Here is a 12,550-nt window from a genome sequence, read left to right as displayed (position 1 = left end):
GCAGTGCCGAAGCAATAGAGAAAGCCCTATTCAAGAGACTGCAGAACATCCCAAAGATTAATCTGAAGGAAGTCCACAAGCTTCAGGACTTAAGTGATCTGCTCATGGAACTGGAACTTGCTAAAAGAGATCCTCGTCTATCTGGACTATGCTATCTGGATACCGCCCATGGGGTAAACCCAATCGTCACAAAGCTGCCATACAGTTTGCAGGAGAAGTGGGCAACATCAGTCTCAAGATATAAGAGAGCACATGATGTCACCTTTCCACCATTCATCCACTTCTGCAGGTTCATCGACGAACAGGCCCAGATGAGGAATGACCCCAGTCTTGACTTCCTGGAGCTCAACACTCCAGCTGCATCATCATCAAGGTATGAAGGTGCCACACAGAAACACAGAGACTTTAAGAGCTGTGCGAGTGTTAGAAAGACTAACCTGCCACCACCTGCAGCATCCACGGGTAAACACCAAACTAACTCATCAAGAGACAAGTCCTTTAATCGTGAATGTCCCATTCATAAAAAACCTCACTCACTAAATAAATGCAGAGGCTTCAGGTCCAAACCCATACAGGAACGCAAGAAAATCCTCACTGAGCTAGGAGTATGTTTCAGATGCTGCGCCTCATTGGAGCATATGGCTAAGGACTGTAAATCTGCCATTAAGTGTGAGGAGTGTCACAGCGACAGACATGTCACGGTTATGCACCTAACCCCACCCACCAGCGATTCATCGGCTGCAATTACCAGTATTCCCACTACAAGCCATGGCGGGGAGCCTCAGAATCGTGCTAACTCTACCACTGATGTTTCCTGTTCATGCTTGGAGGTATGTGGGGAGAACCAAAGGGACAAATGTTGTGCCAGAATATGTCTGATCAAGGTTTACCCAGAAGGACAACCAAAAAAGGCTCTAAAAGTGTATGCAATCATTGATGACCAGAGCAACCGGTCCCTAGCCGGACCTAAATTCTTTGAAGCCTTTGGGATCGAGGGACCCACAAAACCCTATACCTTAAACACCTGCTCAGGCAGCATAGAGACTTGTGGCAGAAGAGCACAGGGATTCATCGCTTCTCCCATCAATGGAGACACAGAGATACCCTTACCTACACTGATTGAATGCGACCAAATACCTGATCACAGGGATGAGATTCCTACCCCAGAAGCTGCATTTCACCAACCGCACCTAAGGCACCTGACCAGTGTTATCCCACCCTTGGATATGGACGCTGAAATTCTACTCCTGCTTGGCAGAGACAATCTAAGGGTACACAAAGTGCGTCAGCAGTGTAACGGTCCTGACTATGCCCCATACGCCCAGAGACTGGACTTAGGATGGGTAATCATTGGAAATGTATGCTTGGATCAATCAGGAATTGACTCCTTTAAGACTTACGTGCACAGGGACGGACGCACATCTTGCATCAAGCCGTGCCCTCATCACTATAAAGTCAAGGAGAAACCTCCAGACCTCATACAGCTGCCTGACGTCATTCCCTCCCCCTATGCTGACAACTTGGGGAGATCAGTGTTCCTCACAACGAAGGATGACGATAAAGTAGCCTTGTCAGTAGAGGACAGAGACTTTGTCAAGATTATGGACAGTGAATTCTCTAAGGAGGAAACCAATCACTGGGTTTCTCCACTACCGTTCAGAGCTTCCAGGGTAAGACTCCCAAACAACCGGGAACAAGCTTTGCAAAGATTTAACTCTCTTCAGCGTTCCCTAAACAGCAAGCCTGAAATGAGAGAACACGTTGTCACGTTTATGGAAAGAATATTCCGGAACAACCATGCAGAACCAGCTCCATCCTTGAAGAAGAACGAGGAGTGCTGGTACTTACCTTCATTCGGAGTATACCATCCCAGAAAACCTAATCAAATTAGGGTTGTATTTGACTCAAGCGCCAAACATCAAGGTGTGTCTCTTAATGACGTTCTTCTCACAGGTCCCAATCTGACAAATAACCTTGTCGGAGTCTTGATGAGGTTCAGAAAAGAGCCTGTTGCCATCACCGCTGATATTGAACAGATGTTCCACTGCTTCATAGTCAGAGAGGACCACAGGAACTTCCTCAGATTTCTGTGGTACAAGGACAATGACACCACCAAGGAGATGATGGAGTACCGCATGAGGGTACATGTATTTGGGAACAGCCCTTCACCTGCTGTAGCGACTTATGGCCTTCGCAGAACCGCCAAAGAGGGAGAGTCCCAGTATGGAAAGGACGCCAGAGACTTTGTAGAAAAGGACTTCTACGTAGATGATGGACTCAAATCATTACCTACTGAAGAAGAGGCAATTGATTTACTTAAAAGGACTCAAAACATGCTGTACCAAGCCAAACTACGGCTACACAAAATCGCTTCAAACAGCCTGGCTGTCATGAGAGCCTTCGAGTCAGATGATCATACTCCTGGATTCAAGGACATAAACCTGGGACAAGACGATCCACCAGTGCAAAGAAGCTTAGGCCTGAGGTGGGATCTGTCCGCCGACTCCTTTGGCTTTCAAGTAAGTCGTGCAGACAAACCCTTTACAAAACGTGGTGTCCTGTCAGTTGTGAACAGCCTATACGATCCACTGGGATTTGTAGCGCCCATCACCATACAAGGTAAATCCCTACTCAGACAGCTTTCTGAAACCATCAAGGATTGGGATGCCCCCCTTCCTTCTGATAAGGAGCAAAAGTGGGAAGCCTGGAAGCAATCTTTGTATGCTTTGGATCAGATCCACATCCCAAGATGCTATGTCAAAGCCTCACTTACTGCCAGCAAGGGGAAAGAACTGAATATTGGCACCAAGCCCATCCAAGATCAGCTGGCAGAGAAGGGTTGCACCTGGATTTTCAATCCTCCTCATAGTTCCCACATGGGAGGCACCTGGGAAAGGATGATCGGGATCTCCCGCAGCATCTTGAACTCTATGCTTATGGATGTGAATTCTTCAAGACTCACACATGAGACTCTGGTTACTCTTCTTGCTGAGGTTTCCGCCATCATCAACTCAAGACCCCTTGTTCCAGTATCAATGGATCCTGAAGCACCAGCTATACTGACTCCAGCTACTCTTCTCACCCAGAAAACTGGGAATCAACTGACGCCAAGTAGAGAGTACACTCATGGAAACATCTACCAAAAACAGTGGAAACGTGTACAACACTTAGCGGATTACTTCTGGAACAGATGGCGAAAGGAGTATCTTGTGATTCTTCAAGGAAGAAGAAAATGGCAACACCAGAAACCAAACTTGAAAAAAGGAGACCTCGTATTGATGAAGGAACAACAAACCGAAAGGATGGACTGGCCTATGGGACTAGTTACAAAAGTTCTTCCCAGCAAGGATGGCAAGATCCGGAAGGTGGAGTTGAAGATCTCCAGGAAGGGTGAGACCAAAACGTTTGCAAGGCCTATCAACGAACTGATCCTGATATTGCCTGTTGAGGATGTTCCTGGCGGATGAACAGGACTGAACTTTCCTTTAAAGAACTTTATTCCTCAGTTATGAAACAGGATTATCTCACTGTTTATATTGCATATTAACATGTTTTGTTTCAGGTTCTGCACTATATTTCATAGAAATTAGTTTATAGTGAAATCCCCCTAAGGGAATTTTAGACGGGGAGTGTGCTGTTCTCCTCACTTATCTGTATGTTATTCAGATGTTTTATAACTGCATTGTTTACATTCATTCCTTGTTGTATTCATTACATGTATTCTTGTTGTGCTGCCATCTGCTGGCCAAGAGTTTAGACTCCCCTCCATTTTCACATTTTTTGGTTTGTCCCTTAGTGGGTGTGTCTTATAGCCCAGTCTCCACGTCACTTCCTGTAGCAGGCATTCTTCATCCTGCTTCTGACTGGAGAAGTAGTGCTTGCTTGGGCTTATCAGAGTCATAATCTTCTGACCAGAAATTACAAGTGTCAGCAAGGTATCTTCTAGGAAAGCAGCAACAGCACAATATGACTACTATACTGCATCTGTGACTAAGCTGTATGTGACGTTATTAAACTACGTTCTGCTCAACTTTCTACTCTACCTGACGCTTATTCTGGTTCCTGTCTGCCTCATATGCTGGAATACAAGGTAGGAATCTCCAGTCAGGCCCACTAGTCAGATAAACCTTCACTCGCCGCATGTGGGGACAGAACACATAGAACCCAGACGTGTCATAAAAGGTCATAGAACCAGACGTGTCATAAAAGGCCATAGAAGGTCATAGAACCCAGACCAGTCATAGGATGTTATAGAACCCAGACGTGTCATAAAAGGTCATAGAACCAGACGTGTCATAAAAGGCCATAGAAGGTCATAGAACCCAGACAAGTCATATAAGGTCATAGAACCCAGGCTTATAGTAGAAGGTCATAGAACCAGACATGTCATAGGTGGTAATAGAACCCAGACATATCATAAGAGGTCGTAGAACCCAGGCATGTTTTGTAATGTCATAGAACCTAAACATGTCATAGGAGGTCATAGAACCCAGACATGTCATGGAAAGTTATGGGCGGTCATAGAATCTGGACATGTTCCAGCTATATCCTTTTAGGATACCGAATGTTCTTCAAAGAGATGAAGACCCTGGTTAATCCTGTCCAATATACAAACTTGACTCCAGAGAACCTGACAGATCTGTGAACCGTGAATGTGGGGACATAAAAATAAACAATCCAGCACAGATGTGACAGAGCTTTCTGCATTGCAGTGTATAGAGCTGCAGTGGAGATGTGAGATATATGGAAGAGACACCTTATCTGACAGCAAGAATAATACCATACATCTCTGTCCTGGAGCCTCCACCACATAGGGCCACAGAGAGGACAATAAACCAAAACGATAGATATACCACACTATTTATATATCATTAGGGATAGCAGTGCTAATAATAAAAAGATGAATGACCGATATCAGAATGATCCCCAATGTCAATCATTATGATCGGTGTCAGCTGCAGATAGCAGCCTGCACTTGCTGGGTATAAGAGCTAAGCCTGCTCCATGCTCACAGAGGACAGAGGAAGAAAATGAAGACTTCGGAAGGTGGGAAAAGCTTGTTTTTCAGCACCATGGATCAACGGGGATGACAGTGAAGGCGGCTTCATGACTCCAATGTTTCTACATTAGATCAATTATACAGACAGAAAAGAGAGAAACAAATGGATGTCATCCAGCACTATCTGTTGCTCTATATGTTGCAATGAAATTTAAGACTTCTAGAATATGTCTAGTCCCATAGCCTACCACTTCTAGACTCTGTCAGCTTTCATAGACCATGACTTCTGGTATCTGTCAGCTTTCATAGAAAACTACTTCTGGAATCTGTCATATCTCATAGCCCACCACTTCTGGAATCTGTCATATCTCATAGCCCACCATTTCTGGAATCTGTTAGCTGTCACACTACTTCTGGAATCTGTCGGCTGTCATTAATCACTTCTTCTGGAATCTATCATCTCCCATAGCCCACCACTTCTGGCATCTATCAGCTCTCGTAGCCCACCACTTCTGGAATCTGTCAGATGTCATATATCACTACTACTTCTGAAATCTGTCGGCTGTTATTAATCACTTCTTCTGGAATCTATCATCTCCCATAGCCCACCACTTCTGGCATCTATCAGCTCTCATAGCCCACCACTTCTGGCATCTATCAGCTCTAGTAGCCCACCACTTCTGGAATCTGTCAGATGTCATATATCACTACTACTTCTGAAATCTGTTGGCTGTCATTAATCACTTCTTCTGGAATCTGTCATCTCTCATAGACCATTACTTCTGGAATCTATCAGCACTCATAGCCCACCACTTCTGGAATCTGTCATCTCCCATAGCCCACCACTTCTGGAATCTGTCATTTCCCATAGCCCACCACTTCTGGAATCTGTCATCTCTCATAGCCCACCACTTCTGGAATCTGTCATCTCTCATAGCCCACCACTTCTGGAATCTGTTAGCTGTCACACTACGTCTGGAATCTGTTAGCTGTCACACTACTTCTGGAATCTGTCATCTCTCATAGGCCACCACTTCTGGAATCTTTTAGCTGTCACACTACTTCTGGAATCTGTTAGCTGTCACACTACTTCTGGAATCTGTCATCTCTCATAGCCCACCAGTTCTGGAATCTGTTAGCTGTCACACTACTTCTGGAATCTGTCATCTCTCATAGCCCACCAGTTCTGGAATCTGTTAGCTGTCACACTACTTCTGGAATCTGTCATCTCTCATGGACCATCACTTCTGGAATCTGTCGGCTGTCATTAATCACTTCTGTATGCATAGAAAAAAAAAGCGCTGCGGAATCTGTTGGCGCTATACAAATAAATGTATTATTATTATTATTATTATTATTATTACTTCTTCTGGAATCTGTCATCTCCCATAGCCCACCACTTCTGGCATCTATCAGCTCTCATAGCCCACCACTTCTGGAATCTGTCAGATGTCATATATCACTACTACTTCTGAAATCTGTCAGCTGTCATTAATCACTTCTTCAGGAATCTGTCATCTGTCATAGACCATTACTTCTGGAATCTATCAGCTCTCACAGCCCACCACTTCTGGAATACGTCTAATCTCACAAACCACCAGTTATGGAATATGCTTGACCTCATAGACCACCACTTCGGAAATATATTTGAGCTTATAGACCACCAGGTCTAGGATCTGTGAGCTCAGACCACTACTTCTAGAATATGTCTCATCTCATAAAACACAACACAACTAGAATAAGCTGAATACTAAAGACCGCTACTTCTAGAAAACATCATATCCCATAAACCATCACTTCTAGAATATGAGCACTGTTTTTGAAATATACCCTATTCCAGTATACCATATTAATGCTGGTTGATAACCTCTTTACAAGCGGCAACAGTGACCAAGGTAGTTACCCAACTTTCCCCGGCTCCTGAATAACAAATCTGCCTAGTAATGCATTGATATAGATATATGTATGCAGGGGATTGAGGAGAAAGCGACTGCAGCAGCCGGGGGCCCCGTGTCACTGATCACTGCCCACTGTATACTGACAGCAGCCCCCATATATACACATACACTCTGACCTTAGGAGCTGACAATCTAAAGGTCACGGAGGTGTAACGTCTAAGACGCCAACCTGAACCTTATTAAAGCTTACTATCCAGCTTTCCTACAGCCCTGAATGTTAAATATATCTATTGTGTCTGATCAGGTGTCTGGGAAAGTTGTGCAACTGATAATTTCATCACCATCACTGGTCATATATGTGTGTGTGTGGATATATGTATATATATATATATATATATATATATATATATATATACACACATACACATATATGACCAGTGATGGTGATGAAATTATCAGTTGCACAACTTTCCCAGACACCTGATCAGACACAATAGATATATTTAACATTCAGGGCTGTAGGAAAGCTGGATAGTAAGCTTTAATAAGGTTCAGGTTGGCGTCTTAGACGTTACACCTCCGTGACCTTTAGATTGTCAGCTCCTAAGGTCGGAGTGTATGTGTATATATGGGGGCTGCTGTCAGTATACAGTGGGCAGTGATCAGTGACACGGGGCCCCCGGCTGCTGCAGTCGCTTTCTCCTCAATCCCCTGCATAAGGCGGCTCAGCTCCAGCTGCATCTCCATAGCAACCTGTACATGTCAGAGTGTGTGCTAGAGCTGTTATACTGAGGGGCCCCAGCTACAGGTATGGGCTGCCTTATACTGAGGGGCCCCAGCTACAGCTCTAGGCTGCCTTATACTGAGGGGCCCCAGCTACAGCTCTAGGCTGCCTTATACTGAGGGGCCCCAGCTACAGGTATGGGCTGCCTTATACTGAGGGGCCCCAGCTACAGCTATAGGCTGCCTTATACTGAGGGGCCCCAGCTACAGCTATAGGCTGCCTTACACTGAGGGGCCCCAGCTACAGCTATAGGCTTCCTTATACTGAGGGGCCCCAGCTACAGCTATAGGCTGCCTTATACTGAGGGGCCCCAGCTACAGCTATAGGCTGCCTTATACTGAGGGGCCCCAGCTACAGCTATAGGCTGCCTTATACTGAGGGGCCCCAGCTACAGCTATAGGCTTCCTTATACTGAGGGGCCCCAGCTATAGCTATAGGCTGCGTTATACTGAGGGGCCCCAGCTACAGCTATTGGCTGCCTTATACTGAGGGGCCCCAGCTACAGCTATAGACTGCCTTATACTGAGGGGCCCTAGCTACAGCTATAGGCTGCCTTATACTGAGGGGCCCCAGCTACAGCTATAGGCTGCCTTATACTGAGGGGCCCCAGCTACAGCTATAGGCTGCATTATACAGAGGGGCCCCAGCTACAGCTATAGGCTGCCTTATACAGAGGGGCCCCAGCTACAGCTATAGGCTGCCTTATACTGAGGGGCCCCAGCTACAGCTATAGGCTGGTTTATACTAAGGGGCCCCAGCTACAGCTATAAGCTGTGTTATACTGAGGGGTCCCAGCTGCAGCTATAGGCTGCGTTATACTGAGGAGTCCTGCTATAAGCTGTGTTATACTAAGGGGCCCCAGCTTAAATCTGCGTTATATTGAGAGACCTCCGCTATAAGCTGCGTTATAGTGAGGAGCCCCCACTATAAGCTGTGCCATACTGAGGGGCCCCTGCTATAAGCTGCATTATACTGAGGGGCCCTGCTGTAAGCTGCATTATACTGAGGGGCCCGCTATAAGCTGTGTCATACTAAGGGGCCCGCGCTAAAAGCTGTTTCATAATGAGGGGCCCCGCTATAAGCTGTTTCATAATGAGGGGCCCCAAACCAGAAATAAAAGAGGGATACAAACCTTGTTGTAGTGGAGCAGTTGTGTCTTCCATTAAAAAAAAAAAAAAAAAAAGCTGAAATCTGATTGGTTGATACAGGCAAAGTTTTCCTAAATCTCCCCCCATTGTATCCGGTCATTGTCGGGTCAGATACCATCAGTGCAGCAGGTAACTATAGGGGGTGCAGAGGGTGCAGCTTTCCTATATGAGGAGACCAGCACTATACATATAGTATTAGAGCTGGGGACTCTAATGTTGCTTTATTTACTAGAAACAGCGCCATCTTTGTACACAGGTTGTGTGTGGTACTGCAGTATTCAAGAGAATGGGTCTCAGCTGCAGTACCAGCCACAGCCAGTGTAAAGGGATAGCGCTATTTCTAGAAAAAATTTCACCGTGACTCTCCACGATCTAACGTCTATCATACCGCCATGATGGGAGTTGTAGTTTTGCAACAGCTGGTGAGCCACATGGGGAAAACGACATAGCAGCCTCCGGCCATACTGTACGCGCTCAGCACTGCCATCAGGGTTCCCCATAGAACTATTTCCCACAACCCTCAGCGCTTTTGCAGCAGTTTTCCCCTGTGGTTGTGCTGTGGTTTTTTGCAATGCAAAGTATGACCCCGGGAGATATAAACGGAGATCTACTCCATCTATCTATGTATAGCCATGTTATTATTGTATAGGGGGGGTTGTCTCATCTCACACATCCTGCAATCTATGGATTTTACTGAAGAAGTTGCCATTGGCTGCTCATTTAATTTGCAGCGGCCCCTAGAGGACCAAAGTGGTGTGACATGGTGGTAAAGAGTTGGGGACCCCCTTTATCACTTCCATAGACCCTAAAGACAGGGGGGTAGGAAGTCGAGCCCAGTCTATATGGGGTAACAGCTGCATGGAGTTTGTATATTCTCCCCGTATCGTATGTGTGTACAGTGCTGCGGAATACGATGGCGCTATATAAGAACGAAAACAGGCAACGGCAATGAATGGGTTAACAGGCAACAATTGCGCAATCGACGACCGACTCACCTTTATGTTGATCGAAGACGGAGGAATTGCTGAAATCCATGATTCCGTCTGAGGGAAGATGAAGTCGACGTCTGCTGCGATATTTACTGCGATAAATACATGTGCTCACTGCATCGCCTCCCTGCCGTTCCTCTATGGATGCTGCTGCTGCTGCCTGCGCCTGCCTGCCGTGGATGCATCTCACAGCAGATTCATGGCCAGTACAGGGCAGGCCCGGCTGCTGCGGCTGCGGTGGCGTCTGGGGGGCATTGTGCTGGCTGAATCATAGCCGGAGCAGAGGGAATCCAGCTCTCTGGAATCAGGAACCAGAGGATGAGTGATAGCTGGAGCCTGGGCGGCGTGCACTGAGCATGTGCGGCCCCTGCACTCGCTGCACACATCACAGGGAGGATGAGGAGGATGTGTGCAACCTGCTCATTCACAGACTGGTGCAAAACAGCACAAAGAGAATACATATAGTAATGGATGATAGTAATGACAGAAGGATTCTGCGGCAGATTTCATCCTGGGAGATTCTAGAACATAGAACAAGGCGCTATAATCCCTGCAGATGGTTATATCCAATATATATATATATATATATATATATATATATGTTTGTGAGATGTTATTAACCGGGACTTCAGACTGATACATTGTACATAGCTAGTCCTGCTCCCAGCTGTATCCAGTGTAGACAATGCTCTGTGAGCTCTACAGCCTGGACTGATACATTGTACATAGCTAGTCCTGCTCCCAGCTGTATCCAGTGTAGACAATGCTCTGTGAGCTCTACAGCCGGGACTCCAGACTGATACATTGTACATAGCTAGTCCTGCTCTCAGTTGTATCCAGTGTAGACAATGCTCTGTGAGCTCTACAGCCTGGACTGATACATTGTACATAGCTAGTCCTGCTCTAAACTGAGAAGTGATACAATTGTATCCAGTCTAGATAATGCTCTGTGAGCTCTACAGCCTGGACTCCAGACTGATACATTGTACATAGCTAGTCCTGTTCTCAGTTGTATCCAGTGTAGACAATGCTCTGTATGCTCTACAGCCTTGACTGATGCATTGTACGTAGCTAGTCCTGCTCTTAGCTGAGAAGTGATACAATTGTATCTAGTCTAGACAATGCTCTGTGAGCTCTACAGCCTGGACTCCAGACTGATACATTGTACGTAGCTAGTCCTGCTCTCAGCTGAGAAGTGATACAATTGTATCTAGTCTGGACAATGCTCTGTGAGCTCTACAGCCTGGACTCCAGACTGATACATTGTACGTAGCTAGTCCTGCTCTCAGCTGAGAAGTGATACAATTGTATCTAGTCTGGACAATGCTCTGTGAGCTCTACAGCCTGGACTCCAGACTGATACATTGTACGTAGCTAGTCCTGCTCTCAGCTGAGAAGTGATACAATTGTATCTAGTCTGGACAATGCTCTGTGAGCTCTACAGCCTGGACTCCAGACTGATACATTGTACGTAGCTAGTCCTGCTCTCAGCTGAGAAGTGATACAATTGTATCTAGTCTGGATAATGCTCTGTGAGCTCTACAGCCTGGACTCCAGACTGATGCATTGTATGTAGCTAGTCCTGCTCTCAGCTGAGAAGTGATACAATTGTATCTAGTCTGGACAATGCTCTGTGAGCTCTACAGCCTGGATTCCAGACTGATACATTGTACATAGTTAGTCCTGCTCTCAGTTGCATCCAGTCTAGGCAATGCTCTGTGACCTAAACCCATCAGCAGCAGCTGAACAAATCTCTCAGTTAGTTTGTTACAATGTATCAGTCTGGAGTGCAGGCTGCCTAGCTCACAGAGCATTGTTGCACACTAGTGACTAGTTTGGAGGGACTGAGGTCTGTATAGAGCTGGGACTCCCATAAGAACATAGGATATGTCGGGGTTGCACATGCATCTGCGCAGCCGGCTGTGTATAAGCAGATGTCAGTGGCATCGCTCTGCTGGCAGTGATCCTGAGGGACTGGTAGTTGGAGGGTTTCTGGATATTAGAGAAGACGCTTATATAACAGAACGTGGATCTAGTCATACAAGCGTCTGCCATTACACAATACACTGAGGAGATGCCCATCCATAGGAGCTGTATAGAGGGGGGCGGCAGAATAATCAGGACACATCTTCATGGGATAGAGCTGTCTATGGTGTCTAAGATCTAGGACACAGCAAATATCACCGACTCATGTGTGGCTAATGTGGCTAAAATCTGCAAATAATGAATTGCTCCAATAATATTACAAAGTACAAATAATACTGCTAAACAGAATTCCAATAATACTGCTATATAGAATCCAAATAATACTGCTATACAGAATCCCAATAATACTGCTATACAGAATCCCAATAATACTACTATACAAAGCGACAATGATACTGCTATACAGAATTCCAATAATACTGCTATATAGAATCCAAATAATACTGCTATACAGAATCCCAATAATACTGCTATACAGAATCCCAATAATACTACTATACAAAGCGACAATGATACTGCTATACAGAATCCCAATAATACTACTATACAAAGCGACAATGATACTGCTATACAGAATCCAAATAATACTACTATACAAAGCGACAATGATACTGCTCTACAGAATCCAAATAATACTGCTATACAGAATCCCAATGATACTGCTATACAGAATCCCAATAATACTGCTATACAGAATCCCAATAATTCTGCTATACAGAATCCAAATAATACTGCTATACAGAATC

The 12,550-nt window shown here is 45.4% G+C and overlaps 2 protein-coding genes across 4 annotated transcripts in view; both read right to left on the bottom strand.

Moving 5' to 3' along the window:
* ANKRD55 (ankyrin repeat domain 55) overlaps positions 1-10,118 on the bottom strand; it is a 33,983-nt gene extending 23,865 nt beyond the window's left edge. For 2 of the 3 annotated variants that reach the window (XM_069964870.1, XM_069964873.1), the window contains exon 1: positions 7,484-7,593. Coding sequence is in view for 1 of the 3 variants with exons in the window: in XM_069964872.1 (XP_069820973.1) it covers positions 9,825-9,864 (40 nt within the window). In the remaining 2 variants the exon portion in view is untranslated. Of the gene's footprint in view, positions 1-7,483; positions 7,594-9,824 lie in introns of those variants that run through there. The other variant, XM_069964872.1, reaches the window with a different exon arrangement.
* The window catches only part of LOC138786767 (zinc finger protein OZF-like), a 419,299-nt gene that overhangs the window by 182,969 nt on the left and 223,780 nt on the right, over positions 1-12,550 (bottom strand). The window lies entirely within an intron of this gene.

This window comes from Dendropsophus ebraccatus, chromosome 3 (genome assembly GCF_027789765.1).
Source record: "Dendropsophus ebraccatus isolate aDenEbr1 chromosome 3, aDenEbr1.pat, whole genome shotgun sequence".
Lineage (NCBI taxonomy): Eukaryota > Metazoa > Chordata > Amphibia > Anura > Hylidae > Dendropsophus > Dendropsophus ebraccatus.
The sequence above is the reverse complement of the archived record's forward strand: the minus strand, read 5'-3'. Positions and strand labels throughout refer to the sequence as shown.